This window comes from Anomaloglossus baeobatrachus, chromosome 6 (assembly GCF_048569485.1).
Source record: "Anomaloglossus baeobatrachus isolate aAnoBae1 chromosome 6, aAnoBae1.hap1, whole genome shotgun sequence".
Classification (NCBI taxonomy): domain Eukaryota; kingdom Metazoa; phylum Chordata; class Amphibia; order Anura; family Aromobatidae; genus Anomaloglossus; species Anomaloglossus baeobatrachus.
The window spans coordinates 151,298,320-151,323,191 of record NC_134358.1 but is presented as its reverse complement, the minus strand read 5'-3'; the positions used below and the strand labels follow the sequence as shown (position 1 = coordinate 151,323,191).

Genomic DNA, 24,872 nt, shown 5'->3' with positions numbered 1-24,872 from the left:
ATTGGGACTCATATGAAGCGATCACAGACCCTACATAGGGAGAAAACTTTACCCACAAATACCTGATGGGACTTTCTAATTTGAGTAAGAGAATGACCAATGACCCTAAGCGCACAGCTAAAATTTACAAAGGAGTGGTTTCAGAACAACTCTGTGATGAGCCCAGCCAGAGCCCTGACCTAAACCCAATTGAGCATCTCTGGAGAGACCTGAAAATGGTTGTCAACCAACGTTCACCATCAAACCTGATGAAACTGGAGAGGATCCCCAAATCTAGGTGTGAAAAACTTGTTGCATCAATCCCAAGATGACTCATGGCTGTACTAGCTCAAAAGGGTGCTTCTACTCAATACTAAGCAAAGGGTCTGAATACTTATGACCACGTGATATTTCAGTTTTTCTTTTTTATACAATTTACAAAAATTTCTACATTTTTTTTTTGTCAAGATGGGGTGCAGAGTGTACATTAATAAGAAAAAAATAAACTTTTTTGAATTTACCAAATCGCTGCAATGAAACAAAGAATGAAAACTTTAAAGGGATCTGAATACTTTCTGTACCCACTGTATGTCCTATTGTGTATAAATATGTAGCTCTTCAGATTTTGTTATACTGAGCCTGATCATGAAGTACCTGAGGAGTCTTGAAAGCTTATTTTTCAGTTAGCCATTAAAAGGTATCAACCACTGAATCTTCTTCAAAACAAAATAAAAAAAATTCTATATACTGACTAAGAGTACAAATAATACAATATATTATACCTGTATCAAATCTGTTATAATAAATCTTATCAGACCAACCTGATTTCTTTCTACAATAAAGTTACTGAACGGTTGGATCAGGGAAATGCTGTGGATATAGTCAGGGCTGTATTTGGGGTTTTTGCTGCCCTACGCACTGTCAGTGGTGGCGCCCCCTTCTGATCAGTCAGATTACGGGCATGTGCACACAGCTTTTTTTTTTTTTTTTCCCCAGACAGATCCGCCCTATAACCCGCCCAAAAAACCCAAACTCTAAATATTAAAGAAATGAACTCATACACTGCAGTGTAAAACGATTTGCTGTCCATATGTTCAGTCTTTGGAGTTTTTTTAAGCGCGTCAGGTTTCCTCACACATGAAGCGGCTGACAGTGACCGGCCATTATATGGCGGCTGCTGCTTGGATGCCGCTTACTAGTTGTGACCGGCCATTATATGGCGGCTGCTGCTTGGATGCCGCTTACTAGTTCATTTAAAAAAATAAGTAAAATCCAGTAGCTAAAAGATGTTGGAAAAAACAACCAAGAAGCCACAGAAAAAAAAAAAAAATATTTACTTCAGGATAAAATGATGACTGTCCTAAAGTGTTTTCTGTCTGAATAATTCCGGGGGTTCACAGACCACTACAAGACGTGTGCACATTCCCTGATAGAGCCCAGAGCCTTCAGATAGTAGTTAAGACCTCCATACACATTAACCTAAAGTTGTCTAAACCCGCCAATATCGACAGGTTCTGCTGATAGCCCAATGTGAACAGGGGCTCTCAATTCTGATTGTCAGGGGAATAAGGATCTAGCATGTCCAATTACGGAGTGTAGATCCTATTATCCTCTAAATGATAAGCTGCTGTCGGAGATGTCCAACAGCGGCTCTAATAAAGAACACAGAAACAATTGGCAGAATGAGTGCTCCTGTATATGGGAGAGCCGAGCAAGATAGCTGCCGGCCTAAAAATCAGAGTATAGTGTATGGGGGCTTTAGTCTATTACTTTTTCGGCTGACAGACATGCAGATAGCTGTATTTTTAGTCCAGCACGCTGACCCTATGTTTTAGGATCAAGACTGATAAGGTAAAGATTACAACAGCCACATGACTATCACCAGAACCACCATCAGTACAGTAATACATAACTAAAACCACACTACATACAAGAATACGTAACCAAAACCACAGTTAGTACAGTAATACATCAACAGAACTACTGTCAATACAGTAATATCACCAAAACCACCCTAAATACAATAATACATCACCAAACCCACCCTGAAGACAATACATCGCCAAAACCACCATCAGTACATGAATACATTGCCAACTTCACACATCAATCAAGTGCAGTGTCAGGTTAGACCCATATACATCTATGTATTGCATTAACGTACAACTCTCAGTATGTCCTTAACAATGGTAAGGAGATGCTGGTAGTTGTTACTAGCCATCATTAGACTGTGGACCATATAAGAACCACAATACTGATTAGTCCCAGGCAGTAGACTTAACTTTTGGACGAGATCTTATAGGTTTAGGTCCATTAATTCTGAGGAGATTAGTAGGGCAGAGGTGGGCTCAGTAGGGAAAAGGGGCATCATGGGGTGGGACTTGAGACCCCCACCAATTGCTCAAAAGACCTCTTCTTAAGTGCACAGCTCAGGAGACAGGACTATGAAATTTTACTCCCGGAATCCATTCTGTCTGCATGTTCTGGTTCTGGGAAACACTCGGGGCCACGGAAGTCGGACCCCCAGCGATTGGAAAGTTATTCCCCATCCCAAGGATAGGGGGTAAATTCCCAATGTGAGAAAACCCCTTTAAAGCAGCATTCACACTGCAGCCAAAGATGGGAAACTGATTTATCTAAACAGTGTCCATCACCCGATGCACGAGCAAAACTTTCATTCGTCAGGTGAGATGATTTTTAAGCTGACTGAAAGGGAATCTGTCACCCCAAAATGACACCTAGACTGCGGAAATATTTATATGGGGGACATGATCTGTGGAGAAATAAACCCACCCATATAGTTCAGCTTAAAAGGAACTGGTCACGACCTTTAATATTAAACTGCTCCATTGTCTTGTTAGTCAGAAAATGTGCATCACTTACATTGCGTCACTAACAAGACATTGGGGGCAGTTTAAAATTGAAAAAGGGTGTAACAGGTTCCCTTTAATATTCACTGAAAAAGCCACATTTGATATGAAAATGAGGACATTTCTGTGCGGCCTAAGCCTGGTGCACCGATACCACCTAATATAGGAAAATACTAGCCAGGCCTGTGTCTTGATTAATAGTGATCCATTGGTGAGAGTGAGCACCGTAACACCAGATCTCCTGCTGCACCGCACCCAACACTGCGGCACACTCCAAGCGCCAGTGCGGGTGTGCACACAACACAGAAGGAGCACAGCGGCACACTCCAATCGTCAGTGCATGTGTGCATCCAACACAGGAGGAGCACAGTGAGGAGGGGGACACGGTGCTGTGATGTGCTGTCTGCTCACTTCAACAACCTTCCTCATTGAATCAGCAGTCAAATACAGGCAGCAACCAGGTGTCAGAACGTACCTGCATCACATTGCAGGCGCACCCACGCGGACACTGCAGTCACACTGCAGGCGCACACACGCGGACACTGCAGTCACACTGCAGGCGCACCCATGCGGACACTGCAGTCACACTGCAGGCGCACCCACGCGGACACTGCAGTCACACTGCAGGCGCACCCACGCGGACACTGCAGTCACACTGCAGGCGCACCCACACTGACACTTGGAGTGCTACTCTGCTCCTCCAGTGTCAGGACACGTGCAGAAATGCTAAGTGATTTTAGACAGCACTGACTCTCACCTAAGGGCGAGGGACTGTCTTTAATATGCAAATAGGAGGGTGCACATCTGCACCAAGACATCGGCCGCACCAGGGGGGACAGAATAGTCTGCATATATATAATAAAATATTAAGTTAAAACTGTACATGCCAGAGCGACGTCCCCTATATAAATGTGTCTGCAGATTAATTGGCATTTTGGGAGTAAAAGTAAAATGTCATCGCTCTTAGCAACACATTGTCCTGCGTCTCCCAAGACTCCCCTCTTGTCTGGTCTGCTGCAGCACATACTGCAATGGTGCCCGTATAGGGAATCTGTCACCAGGTTTTGCTCCCCCATCTGAGAGCAGCATAATGTAGAGACAGAGCCCCTGATTCCAGCGATGTGTCACTTACTGAGCTGTTTGCTGTCATTTTCTCTGCTGCAGATCTCGCAGTTATACAGAGCTCATGAATATGCTGGACTACCTGCAGCATGCCAAGTAGTCCTGTAATGATAACTACTGCTGATTAAACAGTGATGTTATCAAAACTACACTAAGCAGCCCAGTAAGTGACAACACTGGAATCAGGATCTCTGCCCCTACATTATGCTGCTCTCAAATTAGGTGGCAAAAACCTGGTGAGACTCATAATTCTCACTAAAGAGTAACCACCCGAAGTAAGCCCAAGGCTGTGCCCAAGAATGAATAATTGCCCATCACTGAGCTCACAGCACAAAGAATGACCCCACACCGTGTCACTTATAGTATACAGCCTCCACATTCTCTCCTATAACATTTCCACTACACTGCCCCCTCACATGAAAACCCCCACTGTCCTCCCCACCGAATTATACCCTCCAGACCTTCCTCACTTATGAACTATGACCTCCACTGTCCCCACCTCTCCATGCAGCCCCCACTTCACTGTCCCCCTCATGATGTCCCCACTCTATAATGAGCCTTATGCTTCGCATTATGTATACCGAGCCTTCCCAGGCTCCTAACTGAGCGCTCCCCATGCTGCCCCTTCTCCATATCAAGCCCCCTCCATACCAAGCCCACCATGGTTCCCCTTCCATACAGAGTACCCCCCATGCTTTCCCATTCTACATACCATGCCTCCCCCCGTGCTACCCCATTCTCCATACCATGCCCCCCCCGTGCTACCCCATTCACCATACCTCCCCCCGTGCTACCCCATTCACCATACCATGCCTCCCCCCGTGCTACCCCATTCTCCATACCATGGCCCCCCCCCCGTGCTACCCCATTCTCCATACCATGCCTCTCATTCTCCATACTGTAACTCCCATTTGCTATACTGTCCACCACCCTCCCTCATTTTCCCTCCCCCCCCCATTTTCCCATTCTGCTCCATCCCCCATGCTGCGCCCCCACATCATGCTCCATCCCCATGTTGCGCCCCCACATCCTCCATGTTGCGCCCCCACATCATGCTTCATCCCCCCATCCTCCATTTTGCGCCCCCACATCATGCTTCATCCCCCCCATCCTCCATGTTGCGCCCCCACATCATGCTTCATCCCCCCCATCCTCCATGTTGCGCCCCCACATCATGCTTCATCCCCCCCATCCTCCATGCTGCACCCCCACATCATGCTTCATCCCCCCCATCCTCCATGCTGCGCCCCCACATCATGCTTCATCCCCCCCATCCTCCATGTTGCGCCCCCACATCATGCTTCATCCCCCCCATCCTCCATGTTGCGCCCCCACATCATGCTTCATCCCCCCATCCTCCATGTTGCGCCCCCACATCATGCTTCATCCCCCCCATCCTCCATGCTGCGCCCCCACATCATGCTTCATCCCCCCCATCCTCCATGCTGCGCCCCCACATCATGCTTCATCCCCCCCATCCTCCATGCTGCGCCCCCACATCATGTTCCATCCCCCCATCCTCCATGTTGCGCCCCCATATCATGTTCCATCCCCCCATCCTCCATGCTGCGCCCCCACATCATGCTTCATCCCCCCCCATCCTCCATGTTGCGCCCCCACATCATGTTCCATCCCCCCATCCTCCATGTTGCGCCCCCACATCATGTTCCATCCCCCCCATCCTCCATGTTGCGCCCCCATATCAAGTTCCATCCCCCCATCCTCCATGTTGCGCCCCCATATCATGTTCCATCCCCCATGTTGCGCCCCCACATCATGCGGCATCCCCCCCCCAGCCTCCATGTTGCGCCCCCACATCATGCTGCATCCCCCCCATCCTCCATGTTGCACCCCCACATCATGTTCCATCCCCCCATCCTCCATGTTGCGCCCCATATCATGTTCCATCCGCCCATCCTCCATGTTGCGCCCCCATATCATGCGGCATCCCCCCATCCTCCATGTTGCGCCCCCACATCCTCCGGCATCCCCCCCCCCCGGGTTGCTTGTTCGGCGCTGTCTTCGGCTGTAAAGCGCTTACCTGCTCCAGGCGGCATCTCCGGCGGCTGCACCTCCCGTTCTCCGCGGTGGTGGTGGCGGTGGCAGGATCATCTCATCTTCCTCGGCGGCGGCTCCATGTCCCGTCCTCCTCTGCGCGGCGCTGCCTCACGCTCCTGTGACCTCTGCACAGTGAGCGCACGGCAGCACGTCGGGGCGGGGAGCTGATTACAGCTCCTCTGACCCCGGAAGTAAATGCCGGCACGCTCACAGTGTCATTTATAGTCGCGTGTTATAGATGCGACTATAAATGACTGTGGCGCCCCCTCCCTCCTCCAAAAAGGCGCCGGATTTAATAAAGAGTTTGGAGGAGGGAGGAAGATTTAAAAAAAAATTTTTTTTTTTTTTTTTTTTAAATTTTGGTTTGGGCGCCGCCCCCCTGGAAGGCGCCGCCCTAGGCACGTGCCCTCAAGTGCCTAATGGCAAATACGGCCCTGGATATAGTGTACCTTGACTTCAGTATGGCATTTAATAAAGAATCATAAATTATCCTTATTGAAAAAAATTAATACGGAATTGTTAAAAAATCAGATGGATTCACAACTGGCTTAATGATCAGGCACAATGAGTAATACTAAATGGCTGTATATCGAACTGCAGGGAAGCCAAAAGCGTGGTGCCGCAAGGCTCTGTCCTGGGCCCCGTGCTGTTTAACCCCTTCATCCCCAAGCCTATTTTGACCCTAAAGACCAGGACATTTTTTGCAATTTTGACCAGTGTCACTTTATGAGGTTATAACTTTGGAACACTTCAACGGATCCCGGTGATTCTGAGATTGTTTTCTCATGTCATATTGGGCTTCATGTTAGTGGTAAATTTAGGCCGATATTTTTTGCGTTTCTTTGTGAAAAAAAAAAACGGCAATTTCGCGAAAATTTTGAAAATTTTGTAATTTTCAAACTTTTAATTTTTATGCTCTAAAACCAACGAGACCTATGACACAAAATAATTAATAAATAACATTTCCCATATGTCTACTTTACATCAGAACAATTTTGGAAAAAAAAAAAAAAATTTAAGGAAGTTATAGGAGTTCAAAGTTTATGAGCAATTTCTCATTTTTACAACAAAATTTACAAAGCCACTTTTTTTAGGGACCACATCACATTTGAAGCGATTTTTGAAAGGTCTACATGACACAAAACACCCAAAAGTGACACCATTCCAAAAATGGCACCCCTCAGGCTACTCAAAACCACATTCAAGAAGGTTATTAACCCTTCAGGTGCTTCACAGTGACTAAAGCAATGTGGAAGGAAAAAATGAACATTTTACTTTTTGCAACAAAAATGTTAATTTAGCCTCAAATATTGCATATTCACAAGGGTAGCAGGATTAAATGAACCCCCAATATTTGTTGGGCAATTTCTACTGAGCACGCAGATACCTCATATGTGGCAAAAAACCACTGTATTGGCGCACGGCAAGACTCGGAAGGGAAGGAGCGCCATTTGACTTTTTTGAACAGAAAATTAGCTGGAATCATTAGCCGCACCATGTTGGGTTTGGAGAGCCCCTGAGGTGCCGAAACAGAAAAGCTCCCCCACATGTGACCCCATTTTGGAAACTAGACCCATCATGGAATTTATATAGATGTTTATTGAGCACTTTGAGCCTCTGGGGGCTTCGCAAAAGTTAATAGAGTTGAGCCGTGAAAATAAAAAAAAAATTTTACCACAAAATTGTTACTTCAACCAGGTAGCTTTTTTTTCACAAGGGTATCAGGAAAAATTGCACCATAAAATGTATTGTGCAATTTCTCCTGAGTACACAGACACCTCATATGTGGTGGAAATCAAATGTTTGGGCGCACAGCAGGGCTCGGAAGGCAAGGAGCGTCATTTGACGTTTCAAACGCAAAATTGTCTGGGATAATTAGCGTATTCCATGCTGTGTTTGGAGACCCCATGAGGTGCCGAAACAGTGGAGCTCCCCCACATGTGACCCCATTTTGGAAACTAGACCCCCATGGCATAGAAAAAAAAAACAGGGCGCACGCACGAATGTTCTGCAAAAAAGGGGGGGGACTAGGTGGGATGGAAAAAAGAAGTCCTGTCCAAAGTCGAGTACGACTGCAGGACGATTGCTGATCAGGTACCTAATTGTTCAAGTTTTGTTTTTTGTTTTTTTTTTATTTGGGGTGCACAAAAAAAGCAAAAACTAGAGCAACAATTACGTACCTGATCAGCCAATCACGTAGATGATCAGCACTTGGCGGCAAGCAGGTTTGGGGAGGAGGGGGGGGAAGAGGGAGTGGGAGATGTGATTGGGGATAGTTAGAAAAGAGCCACGAACAATATTTACAGGATGGATCAGAACAGCGGCAGATGGGGGGCGGCAGATGGGGGGGCAGCGGCATATAAAGGGAGCATCTGTGATTGTGAAACGGCGGTGGCTGGGATAGGGTAGAGGCGGCTGGGATAGGGTGGGGGCGGATGGGAGAGAGCGCAGTGGATGCAGGAGCGGCAGAGGATGGGGGGGAAGGGGGGAAGGGTGGGAAGGGGAGTGGGAGGTGAGATTGGGGATAGTTACCCTACAGGATGGATCTAGGCAGCTGGATCACAGGAGATGAAGGAGGCAGCAGATCGGGGAGGGTGAGAGGTGGGAGAGGGAGTGCAGCGCAGATCACGGAGGAGCAGGTGAGCAGAGCACAGATCACGGGGGTGAGAGGTGAGGGAGAGCGGACAGCAGATCATGGGGGTGACAGGTGAGGGAGCACAGATCACGGGGGTGACAGGTGAGGGAGCACAGATCACGGGGGTAACAGGTGAGGGAGCACAGATCACGGGGTTGACAGGGGAGGGATCACACATCACGGGGGTGACAGGGGAGGGAGCACACATCACGGAGGTGACTGGGGAGGGAGCACACATCACGGAGGTGACTGGGGAGGGAGCACACATCACGGGGGTGACAGGGGAGGGAGTACACCACGGGGGTGACAGGGGAGGGAGTACACCACGGGGGTGACAGGGGAGGGAGCACACATCACGGCGGTGACAGGGGAGGGAGCACACATCACGGGGGTGACAGGGGAAGGAGCACAGATCACGGGGGTGACAGGAGAGGGAGCGCACATCACGGGGGTGACAGGGGAGGGAGCGCACATCATGGGGGTGACAGGTGAGGGGGCGGGTAGCCGATCACGGGGGTGAGAGCTGGGGGGGAGCGGGCAGCACATTACGGAGGTGAGGGGGCGAGCAGCATATAACGGAGGAGAGGGGGCGCGCAGCATATAACGGAGGGGAGGGGCGGGCAGCACATAACGGAGGAGAAGGGGCAGGGCTGGGCAGCACATAACGGAGGAGAGGGGGCGGGGCCGGGCAGCACATAATGGAGGAGGAAGCGGGCAGCCGATCTTGAGTGGAGGGGGCTGGCAGCACATCACGGAGGTGAGGGGACGAGCAGCCGATCACGAGGGAAAGGGGCTGGGCAGCAGATCGGGGGGAGCGGTGGCGCTGTGGCAGATGGAGGGCAGCGGCGGATCGGGAGGTGTAGGGGTGAGGGTGTGGGCAGCAGATACGAGGGGTGGGGGTGCGGGCAGCAGATCGGGGAGACAGGTGGCAGATCGCGGAGGGCGGCGGCGGTGGCGGATCGGGAGGCTTTTCGCCGGTTTCATACAGTGAAATGGCAGCGCGGCAACTTCCGGGTCCCATGCTCCGGTCACGTAACAGCATGGGACCGGATCTTGTCGCCCTGCCATTACACTGTATACACTCACTGTGCTGGCATGCTGCAGGGCCGACAAGTGAAGCTGATGGGGCGGTCACCGGCAACAGGTCCACTGTGATTGGAGAGATCGGTCACAAGGCCGATCTCTCCAATCACAGCTACTGGAGCTAGGGGAGGGTGATCCAGTGAGGTCACCCAGCTCCAGCCAATGGCCAGTGCTATAGCTGCACTGGCCAGGGCTGGATTTCAATGTTTCAGTCACTTTAAATGGCTGGAACATTACAGTGGCTATGATTGGTTGAGCGGCGTTCGTCAGCCAATCACAGCCTCCGTAGGTCCGGGGAGGAGGCACCACCCCTCCTGAGATCAGGTACAGGTCCCCTCCTCCCCGAATCTGCGGTTTGTGTTATCCGATTGCAATCACCGGAGGCTCTGGTGCCGCGATTCCGCCATGACGGAAAGATCCATCCTTGGTCTTTAAGGCCCAGGGCACCATGACGGATCTTTCCGTCCATGGTCGGGAAGGGGTTAATATCTTTATAAATGATCTGGATAATGGAATTATTCAGGAACTCAAAAAATTCTCAGATAATACAAAGATAGGAGGAATCCCCAACACTAGAGATAAGAGAGATCGTATTCAATAGGATCTAGACAAACTTGAACAATGGGCAGAGGCAAACAGAATGGTGTTTTGGTGTTTAACAGGGATAGATACAAAGTAAAGTCCTACATCTGGGTCAAAGAAATGAAAAAAGCATATATAGTATTGGAGGAAAATAACTAGGCGATAGCACGGGAGAAAAGGACTTGGGCATAAGAGTAGATCCCAGATTCAACATGAACTAACAGTGCAGTGCTGCAGCTAAAACGGCCAAAAAAAATTCTGGGAAGTATTCAAGACAAGCATTGAATCTAGATCAAGAGAGGTAATTATTCCCCTATACTCTGCCCTGGTCAGACCACACCTAGAATACTCTGTACAGTTCTGGGAGGGGCAACGAAGATGGTAGAATTATTGCAAACCATGTCCTATAAAGATCGACTAAAAGAACTAGGAATGTTTAGTTTGCAAAATAGAAGGCTGAGATGAGACTTAATAGCAGCCTACAAATATCTGAAAGGTAGTCATAGTGTAGAGGGAACCACCCTATCCTCATTAGCACAAGGAAGTACAAGAAGCAATGCAATGAAACTAAAAGGATGGACATTCAGATTAGACATTAGGAAAACCTTTCTGACAGTGAGGGCCGTTAGAGCGTGGAACAGGCTACCATGGGAGGTAGTGAGCTCTCTATTAGAGATGAGCGAACCTCTCAAAGTTCAGTTCACTGAGCCCAATCAAACAAGTGGTGTGTTCGTCAAACCTTTATCGAACTGAAATTCGAACCTTTCCGAACCCCATTGAGTTCAATAGGAGGCCAAACATAAGTCAGAGAAAACACCTTTAGAGGGATTGACAAAACTTACAAAACAGTACAAATACATTTTACAGTGCAGCACCAATGTTTTGGCATAGCCATTAGCTTCCTAGACTATTGACATAAGAAATATAGAGGTGGATGAGAGACAGGTGTAGGGCTGGTGCTCCCATACCTCTGACAGTACAGACAAGAGACAACTTTGAGACCTATCTAGTAGTCTCGACATTCAAATTCCTTTCAGGCAGACAGCAGTACAGTAGCATCAATTGCCCCCTCCCCATTAGGCATTAAAAGAGTTGGGATGTACGATCCATGCAACACACAGGCTGTGGCCAAGTATTTTAATTTTAAAATTAAGACATGCCTGAGTGGCAGGTGCACGCTTGTTCCTCCAGAAGCCTGGCACTACCCACAAGACACAACTTTGAGACCCATTCTGGAGTCTCGACATTCAAAATCCTTTCAGGCAGACATCAGTATAGTAGCATCAATTGCCCCCCTCCCCATAGGGCATTAAAAGAGCAGGGAGGTATGGTCCATGCAACACACAGGCTCTGGCCTGGTGTTATGACTCAGTGACCGAGGAGGATCAGAAAAAGGACAAAAAACTAGGAAACAAAGAATGTTACCAGAGTGGTTTGAATCTCAGCAAACTGCAGAACTAACACTAACACACAACTAGAAGTAGCTGTGGGATGTGCCTACGAAGACCTGGTCGCCTTGACACAGCCGGAGAGCTAATTATTCCTACAGAGAGAAATACAGGAAAGGCAAATCTGCCTCAGAGCAGTCCCCAAAGATATAGGTAGCCCCCCACATATAAAGATAACGGTGATGTAGGAAAACACAATACACACACCCGCCCCTGTCGCACATGCGATATGTGGTGATTGCTGCCTTAGCGAACATTATCGCTACGGCAGCTTCACATGCACATACCTGGTCGGCGACGTCGTTGTGACCGCCGAACAATCCCTCCTTCAAGGGGGAGGTGCATTCAGCGTCACAGCGACGTCACCGTGACGTCACTAAGCGGCTGGCCAATAGAAGCAGAGGGGCGGACATGAGCGGGACATAACATCCCGCCCACCTTCTTCCTTCCGCATTGCTGGTGGGACGCAGGTGAGATGTTCGTCGTTCCTGCGGCTTTACACACAGCGATGTGTGGTGCTGCAGGAATGAGGAACAACATCGTACCGGCAGCAGCAGCGGTATTATGAAAAGAAGCGACGTGTCACCGATCAACGATTTTTGACGTTTTTGCGATCGGTGATCGTCGCTCCTAGGGTTTACACGCTGTGATGTCGGTAACGGCGCCGGATGTGCGTCACTAACTACGTGACCCCGACGATATATCAATACCGATGTCGCAGCGTGTAAAGCCCGCCTTACATGATCCACTGCTTGGTTGTAACAGCTATGGAGGATAAAAGACCCAGGTCTCCCTTTTAGTAGAGGAGTGAAGGATACCACGATTACTCCAGTATAACGTTTGTCCCCTACTGTGCATTAGCCAGAGGATGAAAAAACGTAAGAGAAAACATGAAGGAAATTGCATCTTCAGTCTAGGAACAATCAGTTCCCATGTACAAATACACATCTTTCAAATGTTTGTCAGCTGATCACATCACCCTGAATCCCTGACATCCTATATACCAGTGGCACCCAACAAACACCACTAAAATGATGTTTCCATCATGTCGTTTAGCATTTTGTCTAGGGTTTTGGTCCGATCTGCGATATAGGTTCTACATAGCATCCTGAGCCTTAACCTGTCATATCTGTGTCCATACCCCCTGACTTGTCTATTACTTGATGGCTAAAAAATGTCAGGTTACGCTCCACTACTCTATATAACATTCTTGCTGCAAACTCAAATTCTTTTCATTTCTTTCTGCTAAAATGAGGTTTACTAACAGAGTTTTGATAACCACTAGTAGAGATTATATGTACGGCAAGTATAATGCATGTTGAGGTCCAAGGGTCTTCAGCATAGGATAAACTGTAACTGATAAGTCATATACTAGGACAAAGTACAAGAATATAAAAAAGTTGTTCTATAAAAGGAAAAGCTTAACCAGTATCATAGTCCTTGTAAGATAATTATACGAAAGAGCTCTACAATGCACCTTATTACTTTCCCTCTGGTTCTGCTTCTTCTCCAATCAGTCATTGGAAAGGTGAGTACATTAATTATATACAGGTATGTCATATAGGTAAACATGGGAGAATGTTATTTTGTTTCTATAAATGCTCCACTAGTCCAGTCTATTGTTAAACCTGTTCAGGTATCAACATCATCATCTGTATTTAAGGGGAGTATTCTATTTTACTTAATTTACTTACCTTAACAAAGCCTTCATATTTACCAAGATTGGGCATTCTGTCTTCAACTCAACTTGTCTGTATAATTGTTATTAACACCTGTTTACACAATGCAGTTACAATTTGACATGCAATAATAAGTATTTCTGCAATTATGCTGTATATTGTGTTTACTGCATTTTAATTAGACTATTGTATATTGGCTATATTCAACAATATTCAATTTAACTGCAGTTAAATCCTTTATACAAGTGTATAGTCATGTCTATATTATGTCATTCACACTTGATATATTTCAATCTAATCTCCCCCTGAGGAAGCAAGTGATGTGAAACACGCGTTGGGGTGTGTCCACCACAAGCCCAACAGTGTCCAACACATGAATACTCCTCTCCTTCACTTTATAGCTTAATCATGTATATACCTTTTGTTTGGCTTGCATATTGGTGACAGTAATGGCCATAATCATGAGCATATATGAGTGCTGCCATGCTGTGTTTAATCCATGCTATTTTAAAGTGATAGCAACTACTTTGTCTTAGTATTATAAATGTGATTTTGACCAGTATTATTCCTATACTTATAAATTGCATTACATACACTTGCATACTTATACACATCAACATGGCAGTCTATCTCTAAGCTTCTATAGACAACTGATACTACACAGGGCCTACTACAGCATACTTATTTTGTACTAATCCACTTTTTTGCCATTCACTGGCATTTTTGCTGGATAAACACAAATCTGTTTTTGGAAGTTGTTATATTCATTTACAGTATTTACATGCATATCATATCCAAACAGCTTAATATGTGTAACTTTTGGGGAGTTTCCATATGCCCGTGTTTTTCATACAAGTCATCTGTTTATTGTGTGCTAAGTTGGTTCTGGTTACACAGAATAGTTCTCCCTGGGGATTTGTATGTTGACCCTTGGAAAAAATATGTATTGGTCTTAAATCTTTGTATTCAATAAAATGTTCCATTTTTCAAGTTGTATTGTGCGTAAAAACATACGTTGTCTCTTGAGTTTTTCACAAATTTATGCATCATGAATGCAATTAGCTGCCATCCGTTTATACTAATATCTTTGTATATATCTGTGTTTTGCTTTATTCTTGCTGTTTTATATTTTTTCCACTGGTAATGTTATTTGTTAACTCGATATGACATGGTTTTCCAAAGATTAGTATATAGCCATTTTAACTCTCTGGCTGTAAAATTCTATCTTTGGGATCCAGATTTTTTTGGTCAATCTGATCATTTTGGTTTACTTTTTGAGTAAAAAGTGAATATACCAGATTATTATTATTACTTCATCGCTGAACTTTTTGCACATACACTGGAGATCAAGATTAGAGAACAATGTATGATCATTTGCTTTTTTTTATAGAAATAATGTAATCTACATTGATGAACATTTGAAGTTTTTTTTTTAAGGGATACATCATGCTATTACAACAGTGTTTTACAAAAGATCCAGAGTTTATGAACATCAAACCTTTATTTTGCCCAAAACATGATGATCATAATTAGAGCACAACAATGACTGTACTACAGAGAAAGATTCTAACTAAATTTTCTGATGCTAACAACAGTTACCAATCAGGAGGACGTATACAGGCCTTTGCTTTTCATTGACTTAAGCACATCTGTGGCCACAGGACATCACTAGTTCTCTCACATTGCTCTGGTGTGATTTTGGTCCACTTTTCTTCCAGTCTCTCCACAGTTCTTTGACTGTTGTTGGTTTCTGGGCCACAACTTTGTCACTAAGGGTTTTTCAAAGGGTTTCTATTGGGTTTAGTGGGGTAGTTTGGGCTGGCTATTTCATTGTTTCAATGTTTTCTCTTTCAAGGAACTGCTTTACTCGTTTTCCTGTGTGACAGGGGACATTGTCCTACATGAAAATTACTGGCTAATTGAGTGATGAACGCAATTAAGGAACCATGTGCTGTTGAAGAAGGTTCTGATTCACACTTGCATTCACTCTGCTATGTAGGTGTATGAGAGGTCCAACTCCTGCTACAGAAAACATTCCCCAAATCATGACACTTCCTCCACCATCTTTCACTGATTTCTAAACACACTTTGGGTTCAGTCTTTCCCCAGCTTGTTGACAAACATAATGTTTCCCATCAGACCAAAATAAATTATACTTGTTTTCATCACTAAAATGAAGTGTGGACCACTTCTCCTCTGTGCACACAATATACTCCTCCCCAAAGGTGAGTCTAGGCTTTTGATTCTTTCTGCTAATGATAGGTTTGGTCATTGCAAAGTGGGCTGCAAGTCCAAATGCTCTTAAACGTCGTGACACTGTACTTTGATATCAAGGGCAAGCTGGGTGCGGAGGGGAAAAATGTATAGCAGAGCATAGGAAAGCTAAGTGCTGAGGATAACATGGATATCAGCACATGGGAAACTGGGTGTTGAGGGAAAGAGCCAAGTGTCTGCATAATCATCCTGTACCCCGTGAACGGGGACTGGAGGGGGGAACCCAGGTCAAAATTTTGCACCTGGGCCCATCAAACTCTAGTTACGCCACTTTATGGAGGGCTATGTTTGGGGCACAGTTGGAGATCTTACTTTGTTGGCGTCACCATAGTTTGCTTGGGTAGTTGGGTAGTACAGTAGGGTAAGCACACTGTGCCTGTGGAGGGTATTGTAGAAGAAATCACTGCGGGAGTATCAGTGTTTTGTGGAGTACTTTTTAGCATCAAACTATATGAGTGCAATGAAAGGGGAATCTAGGGGCTTTGATAGTAGGAAAATTACTTTGGAAAGGCAGCAAAGTTGTGAGATATGTGACCCAGCTGACAATTCATTTAATTTTGGGGGGGATTAGAAACGCTGTTATGAGGACCTATTATTTTTATGCACACCGCTATCCAGGGATCATAAGACTCTTAAGGTGGCTTTACATGCTACGAGATCGCTAAAGCGATCTTGTTGGGGTCACGGAATTTGTGATGCACATCCGGCCGCTTTAGCGATGTCGTTGCGTGTGACATCTATTAGCGATTTTGAATCGTTGCAAAAACACTCAAAATCGCTAATCGGTGACATGCCCCCCTCTTCCCAATTATCGTTGCTGCTGCAGTAACGATGTTGTTCCTCGTTCCTGCAGCAGCACACATCGCTACTTGTGACACCGCAGGAACGAGGAACCTCTCCTTACCTGCATCCCACCAGCAATGAGGAAGGAAGTAGGTGGGCGGGATGTTCGTCCCGCTCATCTCCGCCCCTCCGCTTTGATTGGGCGGCCGCTTAGTGACGTCGCTGTGACGTCGCGGTGACGCCGAACGCACCTCCCCCTTGAGGGAGGGATTGTTTGGCGGTCACAGCGATGTCGCGAAGCAGGTATGTGCGTGTGTTCACTACGGCAGCGATCACCACATATCGTTACAACGACGGTGGCGGGTGCTATCGTGCTTGACATCGCTAGCAATTGCTAGCGATGTCGCAGCATGTAAAGCTCTCCTAACAACACCTCTGTTGGCCACTGTATTCTAGCAAATGCTTTGAGCGTATGTGGCATAGATATATATATTGTATATATACACTGTGCCTAGATAATGTATTCATATAAATTTTTGTGAGGGCACACAATATGGATAGACAGTGTTGTTAAAAACATGTGTAAACCACCATATTAAAAACCAACAGGGCAGTGTGGTCAGTAAGTAATATCATTCAAATGAAGCATAATACAGCGGTCATGGTTAAACATCACAGGCTCAATTGTCCCCAAAGGGATAGTGATCAATGCATTACAATTTGTATAACAGCTTAAGATGGTGTTCCCCAGGTCACATACACTGGGAAACTTCAATCCATAAAGCACAAATGTCACGTCTGCAAATAATCCTGACAACCAGCAAAATAGTGCAATTTATTGGCAACATATATAGAGGTAGTCAATATTTAACCTCATTATTATAGATAATGTGATCATTTTTATCAGCCAAAATTGCAAACATAGTTGCGGGTAGTCATAAATCAAACATGATTATAGATATTATATCCAAAAGGGGGACATGCTTGTGTGGCGCCCCTGACCTGGTCAGGCACCACTGAGTACTGCACCCATGCTGGGGACAGTACAATACAGGTAATCCAGAAGGCTGACCGAGGTGTGACTACACAGGCGCATAGTGATCAGGTCTCACACATGTACCTATGAGAGGACCCCTGGGGATCCCAGGAGGGGGAAAAGCCTTCACCTTCACTGGAATAGTGGAGGGGGCCAAAAGCCTCCATCTCCTCTCAAGGGGTGTGGTAAGAGAATCTGGTTGCTAGGTGGCGTAGGCAGGCACAAAAGGGAAAAGAGAAGGAGGAGTAAAGAGTCTGCAGCAGAGTGTGGAGGAGTGAGGAGCAGGAAAGTAAAGCTCTGACAGGAGCAGGAGTGAAGGTCCCAGATGTGAGCCGGTTCAGAGCAGAGTCCAGGGAGCTCCGAGGAGAGCTGACCCCTTCCCCTGGGCTGCTGGAGTCTGACAGCGTCCGCGCAGTGGCTACCGACGGGGGAGAACGGTCACCTAGGAGTGCTACCCGAAACCCATCTCCAGCTAGAGAGAGAGCACAGAGTGGGAAGTAAGGAGACTGCTAGGGAGTACCAGGCCCAAACGGGCGGCAGATCCCGGAGCGGGGATAGATCCACCTTTCCCTGCTAAACCTGCCGGTGTGGGGCCCTCAAAGCCCACACCACAACACCACAAAAGCCGCAGCCACGTAGCCACAGTTAGGGCCCATAGCTCACAGGAGGCAAGCAGCTGGAGTGAGCTGGTCCAGGCCACAAGCAAACGGCAAACGAAGGGGAGTGAGGCTTCAGCAACTTCCCTGGGTGACCCCCATAGGGACTAAAAGTCGGGGTTACCCCAAACCACCAAGGGCTAAGGAAGGCGAGTTGGTAGTCACCATCAGAAGTCAGCCTGAAGGATACCTGGTTCCAGCCTGGTTCATCCCAGCTACGCCCGGGTTACTCACCCTGCCACCTGAAGTGAGTAAAAACCCTGAAAGACATTCTGCCTGTGTGGAGTTATTCTGCGCCTTGTGGTTCTACGCACCTACACAGGGCCCTGGGGCTTGCCTCACTCTCAGGAGGCTATTCCAACTAACTGCACTCACCATCAGCCCCAGGCGTCCCTCAACCTGCAGTGGCGGTCCCTACTGGCCGCAATACTGAGAGTGGCGTCACGACAAGAAGAAGATCTCCTACCTGTGACCGGATCCAGCTACGTGGAGTCCCTGAAGGTAATGCACCGACACTGCACTTGTGGGGCTTCACATCTGGCGTCACGAACAGGATAAGGACTAGACCTGTCTAGACAGGTGACCATGTGCCTGGGCGGTCCGCTTGAAAAATTGGAAGCGCCGCCATATTGCCACCATGAAAAGCGCGCTGAAAAACAACAGCAGCCCGCGCTGGGAGAAGTTACCGCCCACGAAGAGGTGTGGCTACCCAGAGATCCCCTGCAGAGTTCTGACCTCGCTTGTGAAGAGAGCGGAGGCGTTCAGAGACGTCGGGACAGAAAGGGAGCCAGAAGCCTGCTGCTGGGAGAGGAGCTGCTGAAAGAGGCAGAGCGGAAACTGAACAGCTTGCTACTAGAGGCAACGACGAGTCCACTGCTGGGAAATCGTACAGAAGAGGGCGCAGAAGAAATGGCGTCTGACCGCAGAAACCCAGAACCGGGCTCCGCTGCCTGGTGGTATCGGGAGCTGGCCCAGTTCTGCGACCGACTGGAGACCCGGGTCGTGGAGCAGATCAGAGAAGAACGCATGGAACTTCTGGAGATGGCTGCCGCGGTTCAGGCCTATGAAGGGAGAGCCGCGCGCCGAGCGCCAGACCGAGTGGCAACGACTCAGACCCCGATGCTGCCACCGATGGGTGAGTCCAGTATTACCCCTGCCGGCCCGGATGCCCCGACCCCTGCTGCCACGCCCGCGGTCCCTGAAGAGGCGTCCGGCGCGGCGACGCTGAAGCAGGCCGCAGCCACGCCAGGTGCAGCCCGCCAAGCTCAGGCCGCCGCAGCGATGCCCTGCTCGGCCCACCAAGACCCGGTCCCTGCAGCGACGCCCAGTCCGGCCCGCAGAGAACCGGCTGCCACCGCGACCCTCGTCCGCGCCGCAAGTGAGGTGCTGAACCAGGCCGCAGCCCCGTCAGGTGCGGCCCGCCAAGCTCCGATCGCTGCAGCGACGCCCAGCCCAGCCTGCACCGATCCCATCGCGACAGCGACGCCGATCCAGGCCGCCGCCATGCAGGGCGCGGCCCGCCAAGACCAGGCCGCCGCCATGCCGGGCGCGGCCCGCCAAGATAAGATTGCATCACCATTTTCCTCGGCCTGCAAGGCCAGAGCAGACACCGCTCCCCAGTCCAAGGAGGTCCCTGCTAGGAAGTCCCTGGTAGGGGAGGACCCCGCATACTGGCAGCTGAAGGCTGACATGGAGGCCAAGTTTCCACAATGGTTGGTGGACCAGTACATACTCCCTCCGCATACCCCCAAGACGACTCCTGCAGCAATCATGCCAAAAAGATCCCTGCCTGGGCCTGCTGAAGAAAGTCCATCCCCAGCACTGCCACCAAAGGAGTGCTCAGAAGAACTAAGGGGGAGGGGAGGCCAGGAAGCTGAGGAGCTGACTCAGGAGCCATCAGCAGTGGATCCATGCCCAGAGCCGGAGATGTTGCCATATTCTCGCTGGGATGAAGAGGAAGATTTATCCAGCAACCTCACCTGGGAGCCTGCCAGCAGTGAAGCAGCCACCCAGCAGAATCAAGCCCGCAAGACACGGCGCCGTAGCCGAAACCAGTTGTCACCTGCTCCGCCATCCCCAGAGCAGAGAGAAGTCACGGCCCGAGACCTACAGGAGAAACGGTTCCTGAGAAGAGCCAAAGCACAGGTCAGAGGACCCCTTTGTAGAGGAATTGTGGAAGACTTTAGCCTGAAGTCAGGATACGGGTTCATCGTTGCACCTGGTATCAAAGAAGGCATTTTTGTCAATAGGAGAGACGTCAGAGCTAATTTGCCCAGAGGACATCCTGGAAGGAACCTGAGAATGGGAGACACAGTGCAGTTTACCATGCATCAAGGCGAAAGAGGCTGGTACGCGCTAGATGTAGCACCATGTCCTAAAGAAGAAGAAAGGAAAGACAGCGATAAAGAAAGAAAAGACAAAAGACCCACTGATGAGACTACCACAGACGAAGAAAGAGGTCAAGGAAGCAACAGGTGCCGCAGCCCTACAGGCCCAAGCCCTGGTGAAGAGGAGTCTGCATAAGTTCAAGTAAAGTAAGCAAGTTACCAGTTTGAAAAGTTTGTTTTGCAACGTCTTACAAGTTTAAGAATGTGCCCACATAAACTGATGTGAGAAATGAACCTTAAGGCTATGAACTGGCTATAGCCACAAACTCTCGCAGTGTAAATAGTTACACCAGAGGGCACCACCACCACCAGAGTCAGCCTGTTTAGGGGCTTGGCTCGTCTGCAACCAGGGGGCCCGTCCGTATATAGGGCCTTGGCTTACCTGCAACCAGAGAGCATGCCTGTTTATGGGGCCTGGCTCTCCACCACAAAGAGGGTACCTGGTCAGCACCAACTGTGGAGGCCGCCTCTGGATCCTGCCAGAAGTGGCTGAAGGCGCGGATCCACCAGGCCAGGTATACCCTGAAACCACCAGCCCATGAAAGCCGCCTCTACATCCTGCCAGAAGTGGCTGAAGGCGCGGCCAACGTGAGAGGGTTTTGGGTGGGTTAACGGACTTGTGGGTGGAGGGTGGTGATGTATGGTACCTGGTGCTTTTAAAAATGTTTTACATGTTTTAATGTTTTATGCATTTTAAAATGTTGTCTTGCAGCCCGAGGACGTGCTGGTGATAACTAAGGGGGAATGTGGCGCCCCTGACCTGGTCAGGCACCACTGAGTACTGCACCCATGCTGGGGACAGTACAATACAGGTAATCCAGAAGGCTGACCGAGGTGTGACTACACAGGCGCATAGTGATCAGGTCTCACACATGTACCTATGAGAGGACCCCTGGGGATCCCAGGAGGGGGAAAAGCCTTCACCTTCACTGGAATAGTGGAGGGGGCCAAAAGCCTCCATCTCCTCTCAAGGGGTGTGGTAAGAGAATCTGGTTGCTAGGTGGCGTAGGCAGGCACAAAAGGGAAAAGAGAAGGAGGAGTAAAGAGTCTGCAGCAGAGTGTGGAGGAGTGAGGAGCAGGAAAGTAAAGCTCTGACAGGAGCAGGAGTGAAGGTCCCAGATATGAGCCGGTTCAGAGCAGAGTCCAGGGAGCTCCGAGGAGAGCTGACCCCTTCCCCTGGGCTGCTGGAGTCTGACAGCGTCCGCGCAGTGGCTACCGACGGGGGAGAACGGTCACCTAGGAGTGCTACCCGAAACCCATCTCCAGCTAGAGAGAGAGCACAGAGTGGGAAGTAAGGAGACTGCTAGGGAGTACCAGGCCCAAACGGGCGGCAGATCCCGGAGCGGGGATAGATCCACCTTTCCCTGCTAAACCTGCCGGTGTGGGGCCCTCAAAGCCCACACCACAACACCACAAAAGCCGCAGCCACGTAGCCACAGTTAGGGCCCATAGCTCACAGGAGGCAAGCAGCTGGAGTGAGCTGGTCCAGGCCACAAGCAAACGGCAAACGAAGGGGAGTGAGGCTTCAGCAACTTCCCTGGGTGACCCCCATAGGGACTAAAAGTCGGGGTTACCCCAAACCACCAAGGGCTAAGGAAGGCGAGTTGGTAGTCACCATCAGAAGTCAGCCTGAAGGATACCTGGTTCCAGCCTGGTTCATCCCAGCTACGCCCGGGTTACTCACCCTGCCACCTGAAGTGAGTAAAAACCCTGAAAGACATTCTGCCTGTGTGGAGTTATTCTGCGCCTTGTGGTTCTACGCACCTACACAGGGCCCTGGGGCTTGCCTCACTCTCAGGAGGCTATTCCAACTAACTGCACTCACCATCAGCCCCAGGCGTCCCTCAACCTGCAGTGGCGGTCCCTACTGGCCGCAATACTGAGAGTGGCGTCACGACAAGAAGAAGATCTCCTACCTGTGACCGGATCCAGCTATGTGGAGTCCCTGAAGGTAATGCACCGACACTGCACTTGTGGGGCTTCACACTTGCAGTTAATGAAAGTACATCTAATTAATGCACATAAATGTAGTTAGATAGTACAGCCAGATACATCAATCCATATATGCAACCACGGCTATAACAGATTTCTAGCAGTCAATCAAGAATACACAATTGTATGTCAGAATTATAAATAGCATCATATGCCATGGAGTTTATCATAGACATTGAGCCAGGAAATAATATAGGCGTAAGCCCAGGATTTAGAAAAACCTTAGAGTGTTTGTCTGAAGATACAGACCCGCTGTAGCCATGGTACCAATCCCGACCACACTGCCCTGCACCTCGACGCGTTTCGCAGGAAAGCTTCATCCAGGAGGTGCAGAGGCAGTGGGGAAGGCACTTTTTAAGGACACCAGAATATGACGCACCTGTGTGCATCGGCGCACGCCATCCGGCCAGGCCACCATCACCACGGCTCCCGGCGTCCCGGAAGCCAGACCGCGCATGCGCGCGCGGAGTGGATCCGATAGGACGCCAGGAGTCACGGGGAGGGAAGGACAGACCCGAACAGCGCGCGCACCACAGTGCTGCTACTACGGCCATATCATGTAAGGGCAACCTGAGGGCAAACCCTCTCCAATAGGTAAATATTGTCAGTATAGTGCATTAGTCCACACAGGAGAGCACAACTGTACAATAACAGACATCATGCAATGTATATAAATATATATGATGTAAAGCATGGTTATTGTACCAATTTTCTAAGGAACTATATTTGCAGATTTTTGTACATATTATAGAGTCCTCACACCCTGTCTACAACAGCGCAGACAAATCCTTGCTCAAGGACATCTGAGATCAAGCAAAGATGATTTATTAATGTCATTTGTCGCATTGGTGTTTATGTATTTGCATTTGTCTGCGCTGTTGTAGACAGGGTGTGAGGACTCTATAATATGTACAAAAATCTGCAAATATAGTTCCTTAGAAAATTGGTACAATAACCATGCTTTACATCATATATATTTATATACATTGCATGATGTCTGTTATTGTACAGTTGTGCTCTCCTGTGTGGACTAATGCACTATACTGACAATATTTACCTATTGGAGAGGGTTTGCCCTCAGGTTGCCCTTACATGATATGGCCGTAGTAGCAGCACTGTGGTGCGCGCGCTGTTCGGGTCTGTCCTTCCCTCCCCGTGACTCCTGGCGTCCTATCGGATCCACTCCGCGCGCGCATGCGCGGTCTGGCTTCCGGGACGCCGGGAGCCGTGGTGATGGTGGCCTGGCCGGATGGCGTGCGCCGATGCACACAGGTGCGTCATATTCTGGTGTCCTTAAAAAGTGCCTTCCCCACTGCCTCTGCACCTCCTGGACGAAGCTTTCCTGCGAAACGCGTCGAGGTGCAGGGCAGTGTGGTCGGGATTGGTACCATGGCTACAGCGGGTCTGTATCTTCAGACAAACACTCTAAGGTTTTTCTAAATCCTGGGCTTACGCCTATATTATTTCCTGGCTCAATGTCTATGATAAACTCCATGGCATATGATGCTATTTATAATTCTGACATACAATTGTGTATTCTTGATTGACTGCTAGAAATCTGTTATAGCCGTGGTTGCATATATGGATTGATGTATCTGGCTGTACTATCTAACTACATTTATGTGCATTAATTAGATGTACTTTCATTAACTGCAAGCATGTCCCCCTTTTGGATATAATATCTATAATCATGTTTGATTTATGACTACCCGCAACTATGTTTGCAATTTTGGCTGATAAAAATGATCACATTATCTATAATAATGAGGTTAAATATTGACTACCTCTATATATGTTGCCAATAAATTGCACTATTTTGCTGGTTGTCAGGATTATTTGCAGACGTGACATTTGTGCTTTATGGATTGAAGTTTCCCAGTGTATGTGACCTGGGGAACACCATCTTAAGCTGTTATACAAATTGTAATGCATTGATCACTATCCCTTTGGGGACAATTGAGCCTGTGATGTTTAACCATGACCGCTGTATTATGCTTCATTTGAATGATATTACTTACTGACCACACTGCCCTGTTGGTTTTTAATATGGTGGTTTACACATGTTTTTAACAACACTGTCTATCCATATTGTGTGCCCTCACAAAAATTAATTTTGATAATAAAGATTTATATACAATTTTTCAGATAAAGACGTGTCCAATTGGATTGTTATTTATGGGTTTACTGATAACCAATGATCATTTGTAGGCTTCAATGTAGATTTTGGGATCATGGTTCAGAGATATTAAAATTCATGATACTATGGATCTTATTCAATTAATGGTGGT

At 48.1% G+C, this 24,872-nt stretch overlaps 1 protein-coding gene across 1 annotated transcript in view; it reads left to right on the top strand.

Annotated features, from left to right (window-relative positions):
- The first annotated feature begins 13,203 nt into the window (after positions 1-13,203).
- Positions 13,204-24,872, top strand: part of MEP1B (meprin A subunit beta) — a 109,750-nt gene continuing 98,081 nt past the window's right edge. The window contains exon 1 of the mRNA XM_075353321.1: positions 13,204-13,305. Within this exon, the coding sequence (XP_075209436.1) occupies positions 13,249-13,305 (57 nt within the window). The 5' untranslated portion in view covers positions 13,204-13,248. The remainder of the gene's footprint in view (positions 13,306-24,872) is intronic.